This window comes from Heptranchias perlo, chromosome 32, assembly GCF_035084215.1.
Source record: "Heptranchias perlo isolate sHepPer1 chromosome 32, sHepPer1.hap1, whole genome shotgun sequence".
Classification (NCBI taxonomy): Eukaryota; Metazoa; Chordata; class Chondrichthyes; order Hexanchiformes; family Hexanchidae; genus Heptranchias; species Heptranchias perlo.
This window is the reverse complement of record NC_090356.1, coordinates 25,588,357-25,616,327: the sequence shown is the minus strand read 5'-3', so window position 1 is coordinate 25,616,327 and position 27,971 is coordinate 25,588,357. Positions and strand designations below refer to the sequence as shown.

Here is a 27,971-nt window from a genome sequence, read left to right as displayed (position 1 = left end):
GTAATCAATAGGAATCACCTTTGAAGCCTTGTTCCAAACAGGATTGCATCCCTCAGTTCCTCTCAGTGATTATGTTCCTCCTATAAATTGCTTGGGTTTTAATGTTCATTTATATAGATTTTAAATTTATCAATGGAATGTTATTACCTGAGCAATGCTAACCAATTGGTTTCTTGCAATTTCATGTAATAGCCAATCAATTTTAGATTGATAGCTACTAATAATATTTAAGCAGACTATGTAGTGATGAGCAGTACTGATATCTGGCCCTTAAGTTAGGAGAGAGGTCTTCCGAAAACTCAACCAATGTGTTGGGACATGACAGTGAGAGAAAACCTGCCTATACGTACATTACTAGCGCCTTGCCAAGGGTCATTTTGTCTCTGTTATATTGTTTGTACAGAAGGGAATTTTAAAAATGTTAAAATGTGAGTACAGTGATAATCCCAAGTCACAGCTATTTTTATCAGCACAGCCCACGGGCAATGCTTCCGGGCCTGGGCACTTTGAAGTACCAAGAGTACCTCTTACTTCAAAAACCTAGGAGAAAGCTGAAGGCCCATAATGTAGAAGACAGATTTGAAAACAGTAGGAGAGAACATGAAGTATATCAAGAAATAGAGGCCAGATAAAGTCCGCAGACCGTAGGAGGGTGTGGATACTGAGATAGTGATTTCCATCTTTCTGAAGTTCAAGGAAAATATAAGTTAGGGTGGGAGCAGGACAGTGTGATGAATTACTAATTCTACATCATACGAATTAATGGCAGAAGAAAAGCATGAGGGTAGGTGTACTTATAGTTTGAGAGGCACAGGAGAGGAAAAGTTCAGAGAAGAACTGACATATCGACAAAATCAAGCTGCACTCAGTCTATCTGTGACAGTGTTCTGACTCATTTACCATTTTATGTGTGCGATATTAGAAAATGTGTGATTATACGGTCCACCCCTGCTAATTTAGCAGTTTTTCTGTGCTAAAAATGTTGAATTCTCCAGAAGTTTGAATTAAACAATGTAAAGAACACAGCAAAGTAGGAGGAAAAATTGAATTATCAGAAAATTTGAATTAAGCAACTTTGTAATAACAGGCATAGACTGTATAAACATTATGAACACCATCTATCAATTATATAATTACATATTTTTAAAAACTTATTTTAAATGGTTAGAAAGCCAAGCTGTTGCACTGTAATGCATTGAAATTGAAATGGCTTGAGGGAAGAAATGTTAATTAATTAAATTAATCTGTATAGCTTAGCTAAAATCAATGCTATCCATATAGCATTAATTTGCATTTAATTTTAATACAAATACCAACATCTTAACTCTTAGCTAAAGGAGATGCATATTTGACAAATTAATAATTGATGAGGAAGCAGGGGATTGGAATTGTACTGTCAGGATCACAGCGGTTATGGGTTGTTTTCCTCAATCAAGAGCCAGAAATAGGAAAATGTAATGTTATAAGCAGAGAGGCCCTGGTATGTGTTAGTGAGAGCTGTCTATAACCCGGCACTGGGTGAATGCAATCCTCCAGTACATGAATCTAGAGCAACTGACACTCTATAAAGTAAGGGCCCTTGTAGGTTTAATTCCCCCTGCATTCTATGGGCTAATTTATCGTCTGTGTCATTCCTGATGTGAGGCGTTCGGCACAGGAGCACATTTGGGAATTTGGGTGCACAATAAGCTCTGGGCAGCAGTGCCTTTCCACTGAATTCCTACCTGTGCTATTTTAAATTAATTTTAAATGGGTTAATGACACTTTATGAGCTGGTGCAATAAAAGGAACTTAAACCTCCTGGAGTGCAGGACTGAGGGACACAAATCCTCTACTGGTGGGAAGGGGAGGGAGAGGAGACCCTTCCAGCATGCTAGATCAACACTGAATCCGAATCCTTGTTCAGCACAGATTGATGCTGGAGGGTACTGGACCTGTTTACTAGCAGAACAAAGCTCCTACTTTTCTTTTCAGTTTGTCTTTCTCAAGCTCCCTGGAGGGCATGGGCACAGGGATACGTTTGAAGTTGTATTAAATACTTGCGCTGTGGTTCAAATGCTGATGATCTGTGCGGTGGCTCGAATATCAGCTCCCATTTACCTGGATTCTGTTTTGTAATTAGTAGTTCAATGTAAAATTAATGACATTTCCATCCAAAGAAATAGAAAACACTTCAATTCCACCCTCCGATACACACAGACACACCATCGCTGGGAGCAGAGGTGCTCCCTAACTACCTGAGCATTCACTCAGCTATGAACACAAACAGGGCAATCTTCAAAAAAAAAAGACCCAATGTCACCAGGACATTGCAGTACACAGAAATGATGAACAGATGAGAACAAACAAACTACAAAATGTTGAGAATCTGAAACAAAAGCAGAAAATTCCACAAGTGCACAGCAGGCCTGTCAGCATCTGAAAATGGAAAAGACAGATTAATGTTTTTGGACATTGTTCCTTTGTCAGAACTGGGAAACCTGACGAGGACGCTCGCCTGCTGGCTGTGTGTATCCGGAAATTTCCAGGAACAGGAGTCGGAAAACTAAGAGTGCATTTATACTGCAGCTTTGACTTTGCAAAGTGCTTTGCACTGATATTAAAATTGCTGGAATATTCCAGTTTTGGGGCCTACAACAATTCTGGAACCCAGTGGTGTGAGACCCCCTGGAGAAGGTGACCTACACCATTGGGTTTGGTTTCATATGGTGTGTAACACCAGTGGATAGAGAATAGGAGGGAATCCTGGCTGTGTTTTTTTTACCCTTCCCTAGCCCAGGGGGTACTGAGTCAACTATAGCATCACAACTGCCATACTGGCTTTAAACCCAAGTACATTGTGTCTTGCCAACAGTTGCTAATTTCCTTCCTCTTATCAGACTCTTGGTTCCTTCTGGAGATGTGATTACTGGAAACTGCACAGTTTATGAGTTTCTAAACCTGTGAAGTGACAAGCACTCCCACTGCAAGTTCTTTCTTGTTTAACATAAAAACATTCCTCGTTCTCTTTCAGCTCCAAATAGGTCCTCCCACATGCTCTCCCTCATTTCTATGTCCTCACTGTGTTGAAGTAAAGACTAATTGAATGGTCTTCTACTCTAACTCGTGTCTTCTTGGGACCTCAGGTCTGTAAAATTGTTTGCTACCCTCAGTTCTCCCTTCCTCTTACAATCTACAGAGTTTTGGAACCCAAGCTTGGGATCACCTCTTCTTAAGTGATCTCATCTTCTCTCCTGCTCCCACAAGGTTACTATTCTACTTAGGGGATCCCCTCCCCTAAACAAACTCCAGATCCTGGCAGGCCCCAGGAAAGGAAACTAAATTGTCTTAGCTCTCAAACAACACACTGTGGTAGATTTTCAACTTGCCATACGGGCATTAAACTAGCATTGCCTGATATAGAAACCGCCTGATTTTCATTCCCATAACGGGCGGCAAGTTGAAAATCTACCCCACTCTCCCCAGCAGGGGCACAACCATGTCAAGAATTCTAATGTGCCAATGTACTCTCCCGCAAGCGCCAAAATACACAGCGACTTTAGAAAACACAAAAATGTATTTTTATGAATGATAAATAAAATAGAAAATAAAGTCAGAGACAAAATTGATTAAATTAATAGGAACACAGTTTCAAAGCAAATCTTGCATGAATTAGTTTTTTTTTGCAAGGCCATTATTTGTTTCCCATCACACCAGCCTTACATTGGATTTTGAAAGACTTTCATCATCACCTCCAGCAACTTAACTTAAGCTCCATACGTAATCCATAAAAACTGTAATAAAAATGACTGAATTGACTTTTCCTCAAAATCAGACTATGAAGGAGTGCGGCTTTATTCCATTTTAATTGCTACGACTCTTAGCAAGTACAGAACGTTCTGGGATCAATTTGTTCTTAACTGTTTTATTTTTTGTCACATTTGTACTCCATATTCTACAGTAAAATTATGGTTGTTTGCCAGATGAATATTGTGCATCATTAGGATTCAATTTAATTTGCAATTGAATGTGTCCAAAACTGCATCTCACAGATTATCTCCCCCACTGATTCCCCCAGTTGCACTGGATAAAGTTTATTAATATGCCTTGATTTTGCAGCCAAACATTTCACAAGTACTCTCGGACTCCACTGTTGGTATTTTAGGGAGGTTACCCTGCAATCGGATTAAGACGTTAGTCAATAAATGTCTACGAACAAACTTGGGCATTTGCAGGCCGGAGGCCATCAAGAATGAGGAACCGTGGGGCAAAACAGGACAGGAGAGAACAGAATTGCAAATAAGATGGAGAAAATGGGGTTGCCTTAGATATACCCTTAGAAAACCCCAAACCTGTGTCGCTAGACATTGTTGAAATGGAATTCCCCAGGGAAATGTAAGACAAGGCAGACCAAAAACAGTTGGCGTAGAACTGTGGATGCCAAAGTAAAAAGAGCGGACTACACATGAGATCAGTTGGAAGTGGCTGCTCAAAACAGAGTTCAATGATGAAAAACAGTAGAAGACCTATGCTCCACAACGTGTACTAAGGGTGAATGATGATGATAATGATGATTCTGCAAATGGCAGCCAGTAAAGGCTCAAAAATTTATATCTCACTGCACTTGGCAGCAGTATTATCCATCAATGATGAAAGGATCACAAGATTGGTTTGAGTCAAGAAGGCACTTTGACCCATCCGGCCAGAATATTAATCCGACAACTTCCCATTACAGCTTCCAGCTTTTTCTTAAATGGGTCCAGTGTCTTGGTCTCAATTAGTCTTCTTGGCAGCCCTAATCCAGCTCTGTGTAAAGACATACTTGACCAAACTTGCCCAAACTTGCCCTTCACATTTGTGAACCTGTGACCTCAAGTCTTAATTGTCCGGAAACTATTGTTCTGGGTTTACCTTTTCTATCTTATTAAGACTCTTATATACCTCTATAAGTTCAAGGCTGATGAGCCCTAGTTGTACCTCATAGATCAGCCCTCTAACAGAATGGATCAGTTTCATTACTCTCTCCTGCTGCACTTCTAGAGGCTGCATGATCCTCTTATGCCATGGGAAGTAGACACGCACACAGTGCTTCAGGATCGAAGTATTCCCCTCATAGTTCAATGGCTAAGTGCACTGCATGGGATGGCACTGAGTTGTAGAGACCAGGAGGGTCCCTAATTTGACCTTCTAGTATGTGCTGATCCCTTTTTAATCGATCTTGATCCCAATTACCCACCTTCTCACCATAAACCCCAATCCAGTCTCTCTCCCAAAAACTATTTGTACTGTCAATGTCCACAAGTCCACAAGTTTACTACCCTTTGGGTGACAAAATCAATCTGACTTCCTTTCTAACTCCTAACTTCCTAAATAGTGTCTCAAACATCACCTTGATATCCTCAGAACTCCCCACATTTTTACTTTATAAGTTTTAACATAGAAAATGTGCTGCTTTCAAAATTGAAGCAGGTTCAATGATATTTTTATCATTTGAGGCGTCAGAATAAAAGGGAAACGAGAAGCCTGTGGGGAAGAAGTCACTACTAAAAATATGATTGTCATGTCAGGGAGTGCAATACACTTTAACATAACCCCTACTATATGTGTCACAAATTATCACGTACTCTACGAGAGTATCTGATCATTCTCGACACACAAGATCCCAATGCCAGTTCTTACAAAGGGGAACTGAGTGTTTGGGAACTGATTGTATGAGTCAGGTTTCTAATTGAATTATTGCCCAAATATTCTCAGAAACTTAAACAAAACAGAAAAAGGTACAGGAGGGTTAGGTCAGAGGTGAAAGGTCGGTGTCAAGCCCCCTTTCAAATCTAACCTAGACTGATGGAATGAAAGTCTCCTCTTCCTGCTGGCATTAACAGACAAGTGTGAAGTAAGCTTGGGAAATCTAGTGGACACAGCTTCTAGTGGACATAGCAATCTGTTAACCCTAATTGGCAATCATGCTCAGAGAGACTACTGGATGGCTGGTATTGGAGATGGAAAAATATTACGCTGGTACAATAAAGGGTGTTCGTCTGTGGTTTGGTCTGAAGCACATTGCTGGGACTGGTTTACTCTGCATCTAACCATGCTATACCTGACTGGACGTGCTTGACGATACTGGGTGACTAAAATGTTCTGCCCCAAAACACTAATGTCCCTGATCTAGGATGAGCACCGAATTGACCAAGAATGGTAATAACAAACCAGAAAATGGTGGAAATGCCAGTCAGTCAGCATCTGATCTAGGTTAACATTTTGGGTGTCGCCCTTCATCTACAATCAACAATTCTGAGGAAGGGTCCTCCAAGATGTCAACCTGTCATTGTCTCTTTCAGATGACTGACTAACGAGGCTGCATTCCCTGCATTTTCCTTTTCAATCTCAGATTCCCGGTGTTTCCAGTTTTATCTTAGCGCTCAAAGAATGTACTTACCAATTTTTTAAAACCAATGTCGTTATCAAAGCAGCAACAACCATGATGAGGGAGACTGTGATGGTGATGATCTGGTGAACAGCCAAACCTAAAGATTAAAAAAAGAGAAAAAATGTCTTGTTTATTTTCTGTGTGCTGTCTATTACTTCAGATGTAATCTCTCCGAGGACCCAGGATATTTTAATATTCAAACAAAATTCATACTACTGTCAACAGTGAAAGCCTTTGTGATGATAAACAAGGAAAGATTTCACTGGCTGGTGAATCACCAACAAAGGGGGGTAGACTCAAGATTTTCACTAGAAAAATGAAGGAGGAAGTTAGAATCTTTTTTTCATACAGAGGGTGATGAGAAATGGAAGGCTTTACCACAAGTTGTTATTGAAGCAGAGAATATAACATCAAATGGCTAAAATTTTAAAAGAATGTAAAAGGATATGTGGAAATGGGACTGGAGTCGATCACTCCAGTGGGAGGGCTAGGGAAATGGGATTGGAGTGGATCACTCCAGTGGAAGGGCTTGGGAAATGGGACTGGAGTCGATCACTCCAGTGCAAGGGCGAGGGAAATGGGACTGGAGTAGATCACTCCAGTGCAAGGGCGAGGGAAATGGGACTGGAGTCGATCACTCCAGTGGGAGGGCTTGGGAAATGGGACTGGAGTCGATCACTCCAGTGGAAGGGCTTGGGAAATGGGATTGGAGTCGATCACTCCAGTGGAAGGTCTTGGGAAATGGGACTGGAGTCGATCACTCCAGTGGGAGGGCTAGGGAAATGGGATTGGAGTCGATCACTCCACTCCAGCACAAGGGCTAGCACTGGCACAGGCACAATGCCGAATGGCCTCCTTCTGTCCTTTAATTTCTAGGATTCTACTGGGAGAAATGGTGCTGATTTGTAATAACTTGTCGCTTTTGAAATTGATAATTCACTCTTACCAACTTAAATCAATGAAATAATAGTCATACTGTCAGGAAATATAGGGTTAGATACAAAGATAGACAGATAGAGGTCATACCCAGAGAGGTAGGAAACCTAAATGGACCTTCAAATAGAGAAAGATAGATAAACAGGGAGATTTATAAAAAATTACACGTAGACAGATTGATAGATACACATATAAGTTTTGATAGTCAAGCAGATATATGGATAGATACAGAGATAGGTACATATTTGAATACATAGATGGCATATATTCATACATAGATTAAATCAATAGGTAGGCAAAGTGTTACATATAAGTAAAGAAATAGAAGCATGGATGCACAAGCAGCTAGATCTAGTTGTACACAAATGGACAGTTAAGATATATGGATAGAGAGGCAGATTGTTACACAAAGTCAGACAGTAGAAAGATACCAATACATAGATATAAGAAGAGACAGAGGGGGTTAAATTTGATAAGTCCCGATACCGTGTGGGGGGGGTCGAGGTTCGCGATTAACCCGCGTCCGGTGTTACCGATGCAGGCAGCACGCTAGGTTCGTGCTGCATCCTCATTACCATGATTTCCAGGTGCAGCCACCGCTACCCACGCCATTGAGTGGCTGCACGCACCAGCTGGAGGCCCAATATGGGGTGTGGCCAGCACTAGGTAAAGGCAGCCTGCACCTCGTAAAGAGGAGGTGCACTGTCAATGGACGCAGTGCAGGATGACAGGCAGGATGGCTGGAGCAGCAAGAGAGCATGCCCCAATGTTCTCCAACACCGCACTGGAGGCCTTAGTGGAGGGATTGCAGGAATGTAGAGCCATCCTGTACCTGCAGGGTGGCAGGAGACCCTCCAGACACCAAGGGGGTGATTTTAAACCCCAAGAACGTGTGGGTTGGGGGCGGGTGGGAGTTGAAAATAGTTTCTTTTTGGGTCGCAACCGCAAAGTTTTCGGACTTTGCATTCCCAGTGAGAAGCCTGTACTTTTCCGCACCGACATTAAACCCGGAAATAAAGCCGGGTTGCGGTCACAACCCAAAAAACAACTATTTTCAACTCCCGCCCGCCCCCAACCCACCCATTCTTGGGGCTTAAAATCACCCCCAGTCCGCGGAGGAAGTGGCCGTGGAGGTGAATGGCAGGACCATTGCTCCATGCATGTGGATATGGTGCAGAATAAAGTTCAATGATTTGACATGAGTGGTCAAGGTGAATGAATGCAAGTGTGAAGTGGTACATGCTACCCACTGTAGCACTGCTCCACGAACGACTCCCTCCCCCCACCGTCACCCACCCACCAACAAACGCTGCCCATCCATCTGCAATGTTACATTTCGCACGCTGCATCTCACCCTCACATAGTAGCATACTTGCAATCCACACACCCACCACTCACAGGACACACACACTGGCAGCTATTCAACCATGACAGGGACATCACCCAAACACACTGCAGGACACTCACTGACACACTCCCCTCTGTCTTGCAGGAGAAGGTGGTGCATAACAGCCGGCAGCAGGAAAGACTTGAGGGAGGACAGGCACGCGTACACGTCCTCACCCCCCTGGAGGAGACCGTGCTGTGGATCATTGGGCGGGACGACGCTGCGGCCATTGCCAACGGCGGCCCCGACAAAGGGGGTCTCTGCTTACTTAATCCTCCTTCTCATTTCCCGCATCTGCCTCATCCCACAATCTTTTCTGATGCACGTGCTGCAGATGGCGTCATCACACATGTCTTACTCGCTCCTCTCCCCTCTCCACAACTCAAACTGTCTCCCTTTGTCATTGCCAGATACCCAAGAACTGGAACCGGCACAGTCCGAGGAGGAGGAGGAGGAGAAGGAGGAGGAGGAGAACACTGATCATGAAGCTGCACCATCACTTGATCTGACGCCCGCACCACCAGCTGAGATACTGACACTGTGTGGTTAGGTTAGAGGAGGGGTCGGCACATGGTGAGACACCGGGCACAAGTGCGCATGAGCCAGGGCAGGGGGAATGGGTACCACAGGTGCCAGTTCGCCGGAGGGTGAGGTGACACAATGGTTCTGCTGCTGAGGAGTCAGATGATGACTTCGACGGGAAAGGCTACAGAAAACGGCTGATGGGCGTACACCACCAAATGCTTGGTGCACTGGAAAGCTTGCCAGAAAGCCTGCGCACAATGACATGGGTCATGGAGGAGTCCACCTCGAACTTGGCATGAGGCTTTGCACAGAGCTTGGAGCCCATTATTTCCAAAATGAAACAGGTGGTCACCTCCATCACCACACCTGAGGAAGCCACCATGATGCAGCGCCTGATGGCCGACGTCACGGCTTCCATTGCAGCACAAACAACTGCCATTGCAGCACAAACCGACGTGATCAAAGGTCTGCAAGCTTCAGTTGAAGTTCTGACGGCTGCTTTGGTAGCTCAGCCTACTGCTATCGTGGCTCTGGGTACCCACTGTGGAATTTGGCTTCCAGGGCATCACAGCACTCCAGCAATCCATTCTCCAGCTGATGACCAGGATTGCTGAGGCGCCGTCCCGTGCGAGTGGCAGTGGCGCCATGGCAGTCGAACCTGCTGCCCTCTCTCCAGGCGACAGCATCCCTGCTGCCAACCCTGCCACTCCGTCAGTGCCCTTGCTGTTGCCAATCAACCAGCCAGGCCAGACTGCTGCAGCTCGCGCTGCGATGGTGCAGTATTAAGCCAGGCCCTCCCAGCCCAGAGCTGCTTGATGTCGTCCTCCAAGGGCCATCTGCACTCTCCTCAATTGAAGGTCAGCAGCCTCCACCACCCATGCTCCAGCTACTGGGGATGCACCTCATAGGAACACTAGGAAAGGTAAAGGCTCACGAGCGACAGGCACTAGGGGAATGCACAAGGGTGAACAGTCTAATGTTTGATACTTGAGTTAATGTGTTACGTTATAAATTTGGATTTGAAGTTGCAGTTGGTGGTGGTTTTTATTTATGTGATGAACTGCGGGGGGAAGCAATGTGTAATCATAAGGAGGGCGATTTGATGGTCATGAGGGAGAGGAAAGGTGAGGAGTGTAGGACTGTTGTTGACTTTGGAGGTGTCGTTGAGGTTAGTGATATCACTCACCAATAAGGTGAGCACGCAGAACCCTGGCAGACAGGGCCTGTGCACCTTGTTGCCTCCTTGCGTCTTCTTCCACTTCCTCCTCCGTCTCCTCCCCCTTCTCCTCAGCCTCTTCCTCCTCTTCAGCCTCTAATTCCCCGTCTTCCTCCTTCTCAGTCTCTTCCTCTGCCCCTGCCTCGGGGTCTTGCCGGATTGGCGGTGGCAAGGGCTGTCCTCTCATCAGGGTGAGGTTGTGCAACATGCAGCGTACAACGATGAATCTTGACACCTGCTCAGCTGAGTATTGCAGGGCTCCTCCAAAGCAGTCCAGGCAGCAGAAGTGTTGCTTTAGGAGGCCTACGGTGTGCTCGATGACGTTTCGCGTGGCGACTTGGCTCTCGTTGTAGGCCTGCTCTGTACGTGTGTGTGCGCTCTGGACCGGAGCCATAAGCCACCTTCATGAGGGGATAGCCCTTGTCACCCAGTAGCCAGCCTCTGACTTGCCCAGCTGCTTGAAAGATAGTTGGGACGGGGGATTGCCTCATAATGAAGGTGTCATGACTGCTCCCAGGGTAACGGGCACTGACCTGCATGATGCGCTGCGTGTGGTCGCACACCAGCTGCACAGTGAGGGAGTGGAATCCCTTTCTGTTCATAAAGATGGCAGAGTTGAGATGTGGAGTACGCATGGCAATATGTGTGCAGTCAATGGCACCCTGCACCATGGGGAAGCCTGCAATGCGAACAAACCCTTGTGCTCACTCGTTCTGCTTCTCTCTGTCAAGAGGGAACGTTATGAATCTATTGTGCAGCTCGTACAGTGCCTCAGTGACCTCCCTTATGCAGCAGTGCACTACAAACTGCGAGATGTTGCACATATCACCAGCAGAAACCTAAAAGGATACAGAGCCGTAAAAATTCAGCGCCATGGTTACCCACACAGCCACAGGTAATGCCGTCCTTGCCCTGCTCTGAGGATGCAGTAGTTGACATATCTCCGTCATGACCTCTTTGGTGAACCTCAGCCATCGGATGCACTGATCTTCGCTCAGGTTGAGGTAAGAATATTGTTCCCTGAAGGCCCTCACGGGATATGGCTTCCTGCTCAGTGACCTGCGCCTCCCCCTCCTCCCTCTCCTCACAGCTTGACCTGCTCTCCGTGGCCTGTCTGCATGCTCCCAGTCATGTTCTGTGCCCAGCGGGAGCCCTAGCAAACCACCCGTGGTTGCCAGGAATCTTGTTCAGCACACTGTTGTAATTGGCGCCAACAGTAATGCAGGACCTGCCAAACCACACTTTATATACTCTCTCCAAGTGTAGGAAGCTTCAACAAACAGGTACAATTATACCAGCAGCCGCAAGCAATAATCCAGCCACTAACCTGCAACACCTGTATGATCCCTTTAAATAGCCCTGGTGGGGGTTCCTCCAGGCTTTCTAAGACATGTGGTTAAGAAAGTTCGTTGGCTGGAGCGTTGAGTGCCGAAATGATGTCTATCCCTTTAAATCAGCTTTGCACAATGATCTAACGCATAGTCTCCTTACTTCACATGATGCCGGTGTTCATTATCTGCGCATGCGCAAACGCCTTTATCAAAATGGCGTCCGGCGTACGTCACGCTAGAAGCGTGCTCGCGCATTCCAGACGCCATTTTGGGTCTTTAGAAGGCCGCATAGCGCCTGAAAAACAGCGCCGAATTTCTAGCCCAGATAGTTCTACATGAATAGGGACATACTTGTTCATAGCTGGCTAGGTTGATACATGGATGAATATATTTATCGATTTATAGATAGAGACAGTTTAAGAAGTATATAAATACACACACACACTAGCAGATCTCCAGTGAAATTGCTGATATGGATTCTGGGGTCTGGAATATGGTTGTGTTGTGTAGCTGTTAGCCTGCCCTGTCCCTTTAAGAACACTTCAAGTAGTCTGTGGTGAAGTGGTCTAAATAGGAAAATGTAGACAATTATAGCTGCTCGTAAACGCATCGTAACAAAGTGACACTTTGAAGTGTGACAATTGGAGCATGACAGACTCACACTGAATGTAAGACATTTATATGTATAAAATAAAAGATATTATTGTTATACACATGAATAGACAAATACAGATAGACTGGTGAGAAGTAGATAACTGGAGAGAGAGAGCGAGAGAGAGATAGAGAGTGAGAGAGAGAGAGAGAGAGAGAGAAAAAGAGAGCGATAGATAGATCTAGGGCTGGATCACATTGGTGAACTACTGTTTGAAGTTGTTTCCAGGCCGATTGACAGGATTTCACAGTGGTAGAATTTTTAAGAATTTAAAGATCTCAAAATAACTACTGTTGAAATTTGTGAAACTGACTCTCTCAGAATAATGAACATCTAGTTTGTTTTCTAATCAGTAGGAGCACTGCAGACAGTACACCTTTTCACACAAAACATGTCCTAACTATCCCAGCAGAAGTGCCCGATAAATTTCACAACAGAAATGCTTTACATAGATTCTAGGAAACTTTTGAAATTCATAGAATCTCCCCGACTTCCTGGGGATTCAGGGGCCTTGCAGAAAGCTGCATTTAAACCCCCCAGGCCTATAGCCGTGTGATTCTTGCACATTCATAATTGCAATGTTCTGAAGCTGCCCTGCAATGTAAAAGAGGATCAATACCAGCAGCCTCAAGACAACTGAGTCACTTCACTTGGAGGTAAACAGTCAGTCAGTGATACTACAGAACTGGGAAAAGAAAGATAAAATGGGCAACATTCACTTTTCAAAAATCTTCATCTCATTTCCAACATGGCTGCCATTTTGGTTAAGCAAAGACAGATAAAAATGTACTAAAGTGTCAGTGTGGCTCTTTTAGCAGCATAGGAACATAGGAACAGGAGTAGGCCATTCAGCCCCTCGTGCCTGCTCCACCATTTGATAAAATCATGGCTGATCTGTGATCTAGTTCCATATACCCGCTTTTGGCCCATATCCCTTAATACCTTTGATTGCCAAAAAGCTATCTATCTCAGATTTAAATTTAGCAATTGAGCTAGTATCAATTGCCGTTTGCGGAAGAGGGTGTCTGCAGCTCGCCGGTCTGATGTAAATAAGGCCCGAGGCCCAATATCGGGTGTCCCTCGGGCCTACCCGTTCCACTTCAGGGATTGAACCAATTTTTAGGCCACTGTCTTTAAAATGAGGTTCAAAACCTGGGCTCCGCCTGTATAACAATGACTGCACTTCATGCAATCCATCGGTTGTAAAGTGCGTTGTAATGTCCTGAGGATGTGATAAGGGACTATATAAATGCAGGTGCTTTCCTTTTGATGGGGCAGTGACATTTTCTCTTTATTATCGACAAGGATAATGAAGATGTCCTTTTAATGATGGAAAGGAAAATTAAAAGTTGAGAGAATTGTTAAAAAAAGATTAAAAGGCTTTATTACTAGTAGATTGCCAAAATGCTAGATGTTGCTGTTTAAAGTTTATGAAAATCTCTCACAGAAGTTAAGTTTTACTGGTGTTTTATTACCCTTTAGTACACTGCCACATTCTCCAGCAAGTCTGTCTCTTGTATTATGCATGAAGGTGAAAGTGTTGTTCCATACATTGGGGTTAGAAAGCCCAAGCTAATTCTCATAGTGCATCCCCCCTGGTCAATTGTTGACTCTGACTCGCCAATTAATATCTCTGTCAAGCTACTCTTTAACTGCACAGCTCCACTACATGGAAAGGCTGACTGACAGATAAGAAAACCGATTAGTCCTGAGAGAGGAAGCAGAGTTGGCCCTCTGACACGCGGCCTTGATCAGATTGGTAGCACATGCGCTTACTGAAATTTATAACCTTCTCGTGAGATTGCATGATGGATTGCTGTAGCATTACAGTACAAATACATCCACAAATCATTGATGAGTGCTCTATTTCTCTTAAGACATTCCCAGCAACATTGTCCACTGAAAGTATAGGAAATTTTTTATTAACTTTTTTTATTAAAAGCCGACAGAATACTGCGCCTCCATTGCCCAGTGTGGAACTGAGCAGTACAGAGTAGGCCCAACCTGGGTTGGATCCCTGGTTTGTGCTGAGTTCACTGATCTTAGCCGGGGGGGGCCACAATTGGTCACAGTGCCCCTGTGCCAGGGAAGAGAAAAATCAGCCAACAAATCCACTCCTGTGATGCCCATCAATAATCTGATAGCCTCCCAACATTCATTGTCTTAGCTCATTAAGTGTTAGCCATGATCTTAGTTGGTAGCATTCTCGTCTCCAAGTCAGAAGGTTGTGGGTTCAAGTCCCAATCCAGAGACTCGAGCATATAATCTAGGCTGACACACTGGCCTGAATTTTAACCCCATGAACGGGTGGGTTGGGGAGAGGTGGGAAGGTAAAAATTGTAAAAACCTAAAAGCCGATGCCAATCTGCCTCCAACCCGGAGGCAGATTCTGGTTTTAATGGAGGCAGGTCAAGAAACGCATGACCAATTCACTCTCAGGAGGCGGGTCGGTCACTGAACGCTTTCAAGGAGGTTGCAGGCCTCCATTTTTACATCTTTTTTATTTTTAACTCCTGGGGGCCAGGATTCCTGGGCCGTCTGCTTCACGCCCCATGGGAGGAGGCGAGAAGGTCTGAAACAGCAGGTGAGTGCCTTTATCGCACTGCTTGTGGGTGAGGAGAAGCAGGAGTGCTTCTCCCAGGCCCAACAAGCCTATCTGCAGCGACCCCTCCCATGATCTCCGACCACCCCCCACGATCTCCGACCCCTCCCCCATGATCTCCGATCCCCCCAGGATCCCTGAATCCCCCCACGATGATGCCCAAATCCCCGATGACCGACCCCACCAATGACTGACCCCAATGACCCCCAACCCCCCTGTGACCCCCCACCGGCACCGCAATGACCGACCCCATCTAAGACTTACCTGCTCGCATCTGCTTCCTGGCTCTTCCCCCCGTCCGACTGTGGCCAGCCTGTCAATCTGGCTGGCCTGTCGGGCGGGAAACCGACAAAAAAAAAATAAAAGACATCCTTATGTCAAAATCGAAAGGATGTCTGGGAAACCTGTACTTCCGGGTTTCCCATCAGGAATTGCCCCGCCCCCCTCGCCCTCTTCCCGGCTTCGGGTTAAAACTTAGGCCTCCAGTGCAGTACTGAGGGAGTGCTGCACTGTCAGAGGTGCTGTCTTTCGGATGAGATGTTAAACCGAGTCTCCGTGCCATCTCAGGTGGACTTAAAAGATCCCATGGCACTATTCGAAGAAGGAGCATGGGAGTTCTACCTGGTGTCCGGGTTAATATTTATCCTTCAACCAACATCACTAAAAGAAAACAGATTATCTGGTCATCACTAGGTTGCTGTTTGTGGGATCTTGCTGTGCACAAATTGGCTGCTGCGTTTCCTACATTACAACAGTGACTACACTTCAAAAGTACTTCATTGGCTGTAAAGCACTTTTGGACGTCCTGAGGTCATGAAAGGCGCTGTTTAAATGCAAGTATTTGAATATTTAATAACAACGGCAGCATTTCAGCACAAATAACATTATCAATGTATAGCCTCCTATTTTATAATACATACGGAAGTCTTTCATTCTTCTTTACACCCATTAGCAGTCCTCTTCCTGGTTTCAATGGCCTTGATTTTTACGGGATGGGGGGGCGGGAAGTGCGTGGGGGAGTCCGGAGAGCGGGCAAAGAACCCGGCAAGGCCGGGGATGTGGAGGCCCTGCCCATTTAAATAAAACTCTCCAGAGTCCCACGATCCAGCTCCCGATAGGTATGTCGGATAAGGGAGCCGACATTTCACCCCCCCCCCCCCCCCCCCCATTCAGACCTCAGATTGAAATCATCGGACCTGATCTGGATATTTAAAACAGGACTCCACTTCCTTCCTGCGGGTGTCCCGCTTGGCCTGCTCAGAAGAGCCGGTTAATATCAGGACAAGGCGGGAAGGCAGTGAGATCGAAGGGGTAAGTGGCTGGCCTCATTTTAACTGCTGCCCCCCACATCCGCCCAGTTTCCACCAGGCAGGGGGGCAATCAAAATCGGTGCCTTTGTGTCAAAGACTGACATGGCCACGCGCACATGATGCAGCTCTGCCAATCATACAGTCTTCACCATTTAGTCGGCTGAAGAAGCAGCCTTGTATCGTCAGTCGAAACCCATTTTGTTTTAAGCTGTTCCCACCTTCAAATATGGATGGTAGAAGCAGAGAGGTAGAAAGAACAGTAAGTGAAAGATGCTAAAATTAGAAAGAACAGAAGGGAAAGGGTGGACTCATTAGAATTATTTAGTATAAAAAAAGGTCAGAACAAGTAGTCAAGGAAAGGATGGCAAGACCCAAGGCTGTTTCTTCAGCTGAATAAATGGTGAAGTCCTTCTAACTGACAGAGCCGCGTGATGTGTGTGACCGTGACAACCACTGTTAAAATGTTTATTTTTCCTTTTATTTTTAGGAAACATTAATGTTTTCCTATTTAATTTAGGAGTTTTATGTTTATGTTGCAGCAACAAAGCAGTTCCTGGTGTTTGAGCAGCCTTAGTACTGCAATATTAGTGTTTATTTTAGCCTCAGAGCACGAGCTGAAAACAAATATAGTCGGCTCAGGAACACAGAAATTTCTCTGAATCTTCTGGCAGTCGAAGGATTAAACCACCTTTTCCCTTATCAGTTAACTTTACCTAAATCATTTCAATTCCACAGCAAATAGAATACATGATGCACAGTGGAACCTTTCATTATCCTTCATAACAGAGATTGGCAGCCAATGAGGCCTCAAAATGTTAGTTTTACGTGGATGGTACAGCAATACTCTAGGCACAAGAGTGAAGGCAAATAAAATATGAATAAAGGAGTTAATTTTAATTGCGGCCACACAGCATAAATGGGCAATCACTGACCGCCCCAATTACGATGGGGTTTCGGGCCGCCGCCATCTTGGTTGGGGCTTTTAGACGGGCAGCTGGAGCACTCGCTCCAGTGGCGAAGGCCACTTTTGATATGCAAATCGGGGTCCTATGATATGCATAGGACTGCAATTTTGAGGTACAATTGGGCGGAGCATGTGCCATGCATGCCCCACCCATTTGTACCTGCATTGAGCGGCCTACTGAATGGCCCTTAAAGTGACAACGGAAAGCCATTCAAGAAAACCTATTGCACCATTTATTTTGTGGGGCTAAGAGGAGCAGAAATGCTCCTCCTGGGCCCACAGAATTACTCCAGCCTGATGCCAGCCCATGCATAGCTCTGCCCCCAGATTTGCTCCCTCCAGACCTGGGCTGGTGGCCAATTCCACATAGAAACCAGCCAGTTTCCTCCCCTCCCAAATCAGCAAGCTGCGTCAGAGTGCCAGTTTGGCACATGCAATGAATTCAATGAAAATAAGGCTCAGGCCTCAAAATGGCAGCAACAATGCCCACCAACCGCCCATTTTGTGGCAAAAGTTAACATCGGCTCCAAAGTAAGTTGGACCGAACCTTTCTTTGGCTATGAGGTTGGTTTATGTCAGACAGAAGGAGATCGGTGCTGGCAGACTGTGCAACACCTCCCATGGGGTTTTGACCCATGAAAATTCTGGGGGATAATTGGGAAGATAAGGGAAGTTCCATTGTTATGATTTACACGCAGTATAACTTATATCCTACTTTTAAACCTTATCTTACAAGTTGTTAGGTAAATATGCATATAATCAAATATCTGTACGCAGAGATTTGTTAGATGTGATGAGACCTTCAGATTCATGCAACATTAATCTTGATGTCAGTAATAGAGAGATGCTTGAGGGAATCATTACGGATGCCCTTTATGACCACAGACACAGAAGGACATGCCAAGGACACGGATTCAGAAAGAGGAGATCCTGACTTACTAACTTGATTGTAATTTTTTGAAGAAGTTACCAAGATAGTGGATGACGGAAACCCGGTGGACATTGTCTACCTAGACTTTCAAAAAGCTTTTGATAAGGTACCGCATAAGATGCTTCTCTACAAGATTGAAGCCGTGGGAATTAGTGGAAATCTACTGTACTGGATTGAGAATTGGCTGAAAGCCCGCCGGCAGTAAGTGGTTATAGATGTATTTGGATATGTTTGGAGACTGGTCGCCAGTGGTGTCCTGTAGGGATCGGTGTTAGGACCATTGCTATTTACTATTTTCATTAATGATCTAGGTGTAGGTGTTGGGGGAATGATCTGCAAGTTTGCAGGTGGTACTAAGATATGTGCGAGAGTCAGAACGATGCTCAACTACTACAAGCGGATCTAAATGCGCTGGGAGGCTTGGTGCGTGACTGGCAAATGATGTTTAACTTGGAAAGGTGCAGTGTTATGCATGTGGGCAGGGCGAATGCTGATTATACATACTCCCTCCAGGGAAAATGACTAAAGGTGGAGGTGACAGAAAGAGATCAGGGCATTCTAGTGCATAGATCTCTAAAGATTCATGACCAATGCCGTGAAGTAATTGGTGGAGTGAATAGGATCCTAGGGTGTATTAACAGGACTATACACCATAAAATAACACATACTATTTTGTCCTCGTACAAGAGCATGGTCAGGCCTCAGTTAGGATACCGTGCTTAGGGCACAGGTCTCTTCACATAGCAGGTGACATTGAGCTTTTGGAAAGGGTGCAGAGGAGAGCCACAAGATTAATTCCCGGTTTAAAACATCTTAGTTACCCAGATAGGCTCAAAGAGCTAGGTCTCTACACTTTAGAGAAGCGTAGACATAGGGGTGATTTGATGGAGGTTTGTAAGATGATGAAAGGACTAGATTGTGTTTGAGTAGACAGTTTAGTTCAACTAAATAGGTTAGAGAGGACCAGGAGTCAAAATCTCAAGTTATGTAAAGGCAGAACTGGGTTAGATGTCAGGAGGTGGTTTGTTTCCCAGAGAATAGTGGACCTGTGGAACAAGCTGCTGGCTCATGCGATCGATGCTGAGTTCATTGAGTTCCTTCAAGCGAGTGCTGGTCCTGTTTCTGACTGGGATAGAGATCAACAACAGCCAGCACTTAGATTGCTCCTTTAACATTGTGAAACATGTCAGTGCACTTCACAAAGAGGGGGAAAGGGAATATATAGTGATAAGAAGTTAGGAGGAGAGGTAGGAAAGGTTACCAAAAGCCTAATCAAAGAGATGGGTTTTGAAGAGGCTTTTTAAGTAGGAGAGAGACGTAGTAAGATGGAGGGGTTTAGGAAGAGAATTCCAGAGTACAGATTCACGATGGCTGAACGCTTTCCTACTGATGGTGGAATGGAAAGAAAGGGGAGTAAACAGTAGGTCGGAGTAAAAGGAATGGATGGTACAAGCTTGGACTTAGTAAGAATGAAAGACTTGTATTTATAAAGCATTTTTCATGACCTCAGGATGCCCCAAAGTGCTTTACAGCCAATGAAGTATTTTTGAAGTGCAGTCACAGATGTAATGTAGGAAACGTAGCTGCCAATGTGCGCACAGCAAGATCCCACAAACAGTAATGTGATAATGACCAGATAATCTGTTTTTTTTTGTGATGTTGGTTGAGGGATGAATAGGGCTGGAGGAGATTAAGGTTTTCTGTTGTATGAGATTAAACCAAGAACAATTTGGCGTGGAACTTACAGTATTTGCAAGCACAAAGCAAGAGCAAAGTTTACTCTACAGCATAGGAATATTACATCTATGTGGCCCTGCTGTATTTGAGTACAGCATGGATCCTGCAGTCAGGTCCTGTTTCTGCAATGTCACAGTTCATGGGCAGCCCACAGGAACAAAAATTGAGCTAATGGCATCCGCGGCAAAAAGAATGCAGGAAAACATACCACAATGGATTTTCAAAACCTTTGTGAATAGGTGCGCATTGAATGGAAGGTGAAAGCCTTTGGTTGGGAGAAGATAGAAATGCTTTTATTCAAAAGATGATTCAAAAGTGCAGCCCACATATTTCAGTAATATATAATGGCATTGTGCTTCATGTCTCCCTCCCTCACAGTTCAATCCCACACCCACACTATCCACCAAGCCCGAAAACAATGATAGTCAATGCCAGAATGAGCGATGTGGAGAATAGACTTCCTGTTTCCAGTCAACGTGAGAATGGGACCCCACATAAACCATCTTTTCATTTGCTTAGAAGAGTAAAATCCAATCCCCCAATAGCCTGGTGGGCAAATGTACCATGTGATCAAGTTCAATTCCCAGTCTGTGCTGAGTTAGTTGTTCCCAGAAGGGGCATCAGTTGGGCAGCTACAGTTGGCATCAGTGCCCCTGGGTTAAAATGGGTGAAAAATGAGCCACTTTTCTCACATCTGATCACTATCCTGTGACCCCCCTACTGGAACGTGGATATTGCTTGAGGGCAGGGACAAGCTGGGCTGGGACAACCTCCACAAGTCCATCACATGAAGAATGGAAAGTCGTTAAAGACCGCTGGTGCCCAAAGTACCGTACCCTTCAGAAGTGGAGAGAAGTTTAGGAAAAAGACAAAGCACAATCTGGACTCAATCTGCTCAACAGAAAGAAACTATGCAACAAAACTTGGTTGGGGGGGGTGGAATTTTAACCCTACCCACAATTAAAATACCACTTGCCCGCCGGGAGCTGACAAGTCACGATTTTTACCTGTTCCACTGAACAGGCGCCATCGAAACTCACCCAAAGCCGGCGAGGTCCTTTTTAGCATATGCAGTTTTTACTAGTAGGCCTGAACGGGAAACATCAGTGATTTTCACACCAGGTCTCAGCAAGCAACCGGATCGGGACCAGAAGAGGCCCTAAAATGTAAGTTTAATTTTTTTTAAATTTCTTTGTGGGATCAGGACCCCACAAGGAAATCTTAGCTCTCCCCTGCCTTTATCAGACCCCCACTACCACCACCACCCTCCTGAATGCGGGGACTCCTGCAGGACAGCCTAGCAGCTGATCCCACTAGTACACTAATATTTGCACTTTGTAATTGTGGGGCCACAGTGTTTGGTAATTAATCCCTTCTCTACTCCTTGTGGAAGAGATTTCTAAATATCAGGCCTATCGGCCCACATTGGGGTAGATCTTGACTTTGATACTGTAAAATGGGTGATAATGAATTGGCAGCCTGTTTTACATCTCTCCCCATTTTTATTTCCACAATGTAAAACGGGCCGTCGACTCACTATTACCCACGTCACACTATCGTACAAAAGTCAAGATCAATCCCATTCAGTGAAGACAATTCCGGGGAAAGCCATGATTCCAGGGGAAATTCCCCTTCAACTCTCAAATATGAACAGAAAATGCTGACAAGCTCAGCAAGTGAGGCAGCATCTGTGGAGAAAGAAACAGAGTTAATGTTTCAGGTCGAAGACCTTTCGTCAGAACTGGACGACGTTAAAAGAGTTAAAGTTTTTGAGCAAGTTCCTCTTCAACTCTTATCCTCTACTGACTGACTCTGAGTGTGACTCAGAACTGAAAGGATGCTTTAGTCCAGGAAAGGATATATCCCTTCTGCTTTGGTTGAGTATTTTGAATGGTATAAGCAATTGTTAGACTCTCTAAATTGCTACTATGTCTTGTTGAGATTGTCAAGGAAAAGATTGTTGAACAGCCACTATTGTGCCTGGAGCTTTCATTTCCCTCCATTAGAGGTTTGTTCTGCCTATTAATAATAATTCTACTATACTAGAGTTGGAAGAGACAGCTTTGCCTCATAAGACAAAAATATACATGTTCAATGCCGGTTTGTGATAGCAAAATGAGATATGTGCATTTTAGGAGCTTTTACAAGAGATGTAAGGTTCTCTTTCAAAGCTGTAATCTTTTGGAGGCAAATTACACTATATGGCCTCTTAAGGAGACTATAATCATCGCCAATGTAATATCAAGGAACTGACAACAAACACCTGAATCATCTATCTGTTGCTCCCTGAAGCCAATGTTCTGACTTTCATTTCCTACTCTTGCTCTCTGTCTCATGTTTTGTAAGTCTGGTGGTTAGATTCTAGTGGATGTGCTGAGGGGAGCTGAAGCTTTATTTGGCCTCCCTGGAACATTCATATTGCCCATTGAATACCAAAAGCTCTGACAGTCTGTGCCAGTGGTGTTCCTGCATTACAACAATGACTACATTTCAAAACTACTTCATTGGCTGTAAAGTGCTTTGAGACGTCCTGAGATCATGAAAGGTGATATGTAAATGCAAGTCTTTTAATATTTGATAACTATGGCAGCATTTCGGGGTAAATAACACCATCAATGTACAGTCTCCTATTTTGTAATACATACTGAAGATGAAAATTGGAAGGTTGAAATGAATTACAAAAGAACAATTGATTGTACTTCTGGCCACCTGACCACTGGAAGGATATTAATGCTTTTGAGAAGACACTGAGGCAAGCAAACACGATGATTCTGGGTTTCGTATCCCTTCTGAAAGCAAACACAGCTGACAATACAGTGCTCCCTCAGTACTGCAATAAAGTGTCACCCTAGGTTATGTGCTCAAGTCCCAGAGTGTGACTTGAGTTTTCATGAGGGAAGATGTCAAGAAACTAAGGTGTAAAATTGATAAAATTAATAGTGATTAATATAATATGCTTTCTTAATGTAAGGATCACAAATAAGTTACTAGAGCTTGAAGATTCTGCCTCAGAAAAAAAGAACTTGCACTTATACAGCAGTTTCACGAACTCAGGACGTCCCACAGTGCTTGAAGTACTTGGCCTGCAGCCAATGAAGTACTTTTGAAGTTGATGTAATGTCGGAAATGCAGCAGCCAATTTGCGCACAGCAAGGTCCCACAAGCACCAATGTGATAATGAACAGATAATCTGTTTTAGTCGTGTTGGTTGAAGGATAAATATTGGCCAGATCACCAGGGAGAACTCCCCTGCACTTCGAAATAGTGCTATACTCTTAAAGAGTTGGAAGAGACAGCTTTGCTTCTTAAGACAAAAATATACATGTTCAATTGCGATTTGTGATAGCAAAATGAGATATGTGCATTTTAAGAGCTTTTACAAGAGGTGTGAGGTTCTCTTTCAAAGCTGTAATCTTTTGGAGGCAAATTACATTATATGGCCTCTTAAGAAGACTATAATCATCGCCCAATGTAATATCAAGGAACTGACAGCAAACCCCTGAACCATCTATTTCCTGCTCTCTGAAGCTAATGTTCTGACTTTCATTTCCTACTCTTGCTCTCTGTCTCATGTTTTGTAAGTCTGGAGGTTAGATTCTAGCAGATGTGCTAAAGGGAGTTGAAGCTTTATTTGGCCTTCCCTTGAACATCCATATTCCCCATTGAATATCAGGATCTTTTATGTCCACCTGAGAGGGAAGACAGGGCTTCGGTTTAACGTCTCATCTCAGTACTGCACTAAAAGGTCAGCCTAGATTTTCATAGAATCATAGAATCATAGCAGTTACAACATGGAAACAGGCCCTTCGGCCCAACATGTCCATGTCGCCCAGTTTATACCACTAAGCTAGTCCCAATTTCCTGCACTTGGCCCATATCCCTCTATACCCATCTTACCCATGTAACTGTCCAAATGCTTTTTAAAAGACAAAATTGTACCTGCCTCTATTACTGCCTCTGGCAGCTCGTTCCAGACACTCACCACCCTTTGAGTGAAAAAATTGCCCCTCTGGACCCTTTTGTATCTCTCCCCTCTCACCTTAAATCTATGCCCCCTCGTTATAGACTCCCCTACCTTTGGGAAAAGATTTTGACTATCTACCTTATCTATGCCCCTCATTATTTTATAGACTTCTATAAGATCACCCCTTAACCTCCTACTCTCCAGGGAAAAAAGTCCCAGTCTGTCTAACCTCTCCCTATAAGTCAAACCATCTGGAGGGAGACTTGAACCCATGACCTTCTGATTCATAGATGCAAGAGTGCTACCCACTGAGCCACAGCAATACCTTTAGGAGAATATTTAGCATGTATAGAAACAATGGGAGGTAGCCAACAGGGCTTACTACCCTTCCACAGTCTAACTCTTGGGGTGAATGTAGTCCTCAGGTAAAGATAACTAAACTCAGCCCAGGAATACTTGTTCTTTGTTCATCCAAAAAGCTGAACAGGCACCTGATAGGAATCTGAACCTCAGCCAAGTTCTCACCTGTAGCACTGACTCTGGCTCAGCATTTATTTGTAATTACAATCATGGTTTGAGTTCAGGGGCTGGACCCAGGGTGCACAGACAGGAGAATCTGCTGATTCTCACATCTCGTCCTGACTGTTTGGTAATTGCCTCATTACGAGGGGATAAAAAAGGAAGAAAAGTCAGAATGAGGCCAGTTGACGCATGTGGTATTTCACACTGTCAGGATCTGTGGCGTCAGTCCCAGCAGGGCCTGATACTCCGAGCTACTAACCAACTGTCTAATAAGCTACATTAGCTTTCACTCGGGTCATCAAGAGTGATGTGTTGTCTCTTTGGGCCTAATAATAGGCCCTCACCTTCTCTTGCCTCTTCTTTTTACATTTATTTTTCCAATTTCCACCCCTGCTCCAGATGTGCACCCTCGCAATTCTTCATGTGTAAACCAATACAGTAAGCATCTGCAGGCTATTCAGCTATGGCAGGTACGGCCCACATTCACTGGATAGCAATCAGGAGCAGCAACTTTGCCTGATTTTCTTCCTGCCTCCCAAAAACTGAACCTGCCACCTTCCTGGTCTGTGCAGCTCATCGATGCTTCAGACAGTGCACTTACCCACTGAAGCATTAGGTCTTCTGTAAAATGTAAAACCTAAACACTAAACAGAAATACAATCAAGTGCACTGCATGTGCAGAGGATCTACAGAATCTATTCCCGCTCCCTCCTCCCCCATTGGGGCTATCATTACATCGCTCCCAGCAAGTTGGAGGATGCGTTATATTGTAAAGACAAGGGCGTTATACCAAGTAACACACAATGGGGTAGATTTTGACTTGGTGTGATTGTGTAAAGTGGGTGATAGTGAATCGACAGCCTGTTTTACATCTCTCCCGACTTTTATTTCTGTTCCTGGAACTCCCTTCCTTACAGCACTGTGGGAGAACCTTCACCACACGGACTGCAGCGGTTCAAGAAGGCGGCTCACCACCACCTTCTCAAGGGCAATTAGGGATGGGCAATAAATGCCGGCCTCGCCAGCGACGCCCACATCCCGTGAACGAATAAAAAAAAAACTTCAATGTGAAACGGGCTGCCGACTTGCTCTCACTCATTTTACACTATCGCACAAAGTCAAGATCTATCCCAATGTATTTTATGGCTGCCAAGGTGCAGCTATGATTAACTGGCCTGTCCCTATAATGCCGCAGAAATCTTGTTGCCCTGAATAGGCACATCCTGAGGTCAACTGGAAGCAAGTTGTTGTTGGGCACATCCTGAGGCCAACTGACAGCCAATTCCTCGTCCAACTGCCACGCGCGTGTGCTTTCCAACGGGAGGCATTGCTGTCAGGTGCGTCGGCCCTGGCTGATTCTACCCCTCCATCACCTGTAGTAGTAGTACCACTCCTACCACAGGCCTGGCCGCGATCAGCTAACAAGACAGACTGGGGATTCAGCTTGGGACCTTCCTGGTCCATAGGCCACTTGCAGTATGAGTGGAGTGCTCAGCTATTATTATTAATAAAAGATAACACATCTTTGAGCCATTGTGCTGCACTAATGCCAGCTCTCAAGCTGATTTTAGTGCAAACAAACTCTTTATATTAGGGGAAAATAATTAGTGCTTCAGGATAAAGTGAAATACATTAGCATTGGCACTGAAATGCGCCAAAACTTTGCAGCATTATTTCAAAGGAGTCCTGTCATCTGATTAAACGTCTTTCAAGGCACTTTACAATGTTTAGTAACACTTAGTATGATGACACCATTAAAAGCACAATGCCATTATCAAACCGTGCGCATATGTTGCACATTTTTTAAACATGCACAGTTAACTTCAAGTCTTGGCGTCAGATCTGCCAGGGAGATGCTTGAGTCGCTGCAGGTTGTAGTGTGAACATTTCCACGGAGGCCATTAACATACAATCTGTTCTTGGCTGTTACACAAGCTGCCTGTCCGCAGGACGCCCTAACCGCATAATAATGTGCCTTTAAGGGGCGGCAATCACTAAATATTTAGCACAAGGGGACAAATTACAGTCTATATGGGTTCGCGAAAGGCAGGATAGACTGAAAAAAAAATTAACTACGGATATTTTTAGACCATAATCAAGTTCTGGGGATGAAAGTTGATATATATGCAGATTTTTTAGAAAGCATTTGATAAGGTCCATCGCCAGATACAAATGAGGTGAAAAGTAATTGTTATTTGGATTTCAAATTGATTGAATCAGTTTGAAATTTGTCACTAAAGCAGTGAGGAGCGAGCTCAGGAGAAACTTCTTTATGCAAAGAGTTGCCAGAGCATGGAATGCTTTGCCACAGGGAGTGCTTGAAGTATTCGTGCAGCATAATGGTTCAAAGATGTTTTATCTTTTCAACAGGGAAAAGTTAATAAATATTTGAAACAGAAGAAGATACAAGACTGTGAAGAGAGAGCAAGGCTTTGAGATTAGTTTTTGGATTGCTCCAGCAAAGAACCAGCACAGACACGAAGGGGGAAATTCTAACACCCTCCCCCACTCCACGACGGGCGGGAGAGGGTCGGGAGTGGTTTAAATCGGCAAACCCAACCCCAACCCGCCACAAACGCCCCTACTTCCATTTTAACCACGGAGGGTTTGGGGCGTCCGAGTGACATACTCTGGAGAGGCGGGTCCGTCATTATAATATGTTAATGAGGCTGCGTTCCTGAGATTTAGGCAGCCATTTGAATTTAACGGCTGTGGGCCGGGCTTCCCAGGGATAGGGAAACCCAGCAGCTAAAGAGAGGTAGGAACAGCTGGCTCCAGCAGGTAAGTGCTTTTCCAGCACTGCTTGTGGGCCAGGAGGAGCAGGAATGCTTCAACCCCCACAACCCCCCTCCCCACCCCGCCACCTAGCAAATCTTCTGCCACGATCGGACGACCCCCACCCCCCCAAACCTGCAAAGTTTCCTGGTCCCCCTCCCTCCAGATTGCTGGGCTGACTTCCCTCCATCAACCCATGATCTCTCCCAGAGCCCCCTCCCTCATGCTTGCTGGCCAGACTGCCCCCCTCCCCCATCAACAACCCAGGATGTTTCCCAGTTACCGCCGACCGTCCCCAATGGTGGGCTTTCCCGTCTGGCAGCCGGCCAGCCTCTCAATTTGTCCGGCTGCTAGGCAGGAAACAGAGTAAAAAAATGATCATGGGGTCCTGCCATTAAATTCGGCAGGACCTCCACGTTGCTGGCATTTCCTGGTTGCCCCCCCACCCCAGCAAATACACTCCCTCGCTCCCTCCCCTCCTCCCTGTAAATATCGAGGCCATTGAGTCAAAAAGCCTCTTCCTGCGCTTTAAGATTCTAGTGTATGTTCTATGACTTAGCAGTAGGAAACTGGGCGTACATATATGATATTAATTAGAAACCGGCTTGTGGTAACTCCAAGAACTATTGAAGTCAGCAAGGATTAGTGGTTGTACCTTTGTTCTTAATATTTTCAGTGATATGGAGGAGAGCAGTATCTAAATTTGCAAG

General features: G+C 44.8%; 1 protein-coding gene across 1 annotated transcript in view; it reads right to left on the bottom strand.

Moving 5' to 3' along the window:
- The window catches only part of ajap1 (adherens junctions associated protein 1), a 104,806-nt gene that overhangs the window by 48,176 nt on the left and 28,659 nt on the right, over positions 1-27,971 (bottom strand). The window contains exon 5 of the mRNA XM_067970057.1: positions 6,419-6,506. Coding sequence (XP_067826158.1) covers positions 6,419-6,506 — 88 coding nt within the window. The remainder of the gene's footprint in view (positions 1-6,418; positions 6,507-27,971) is intronic.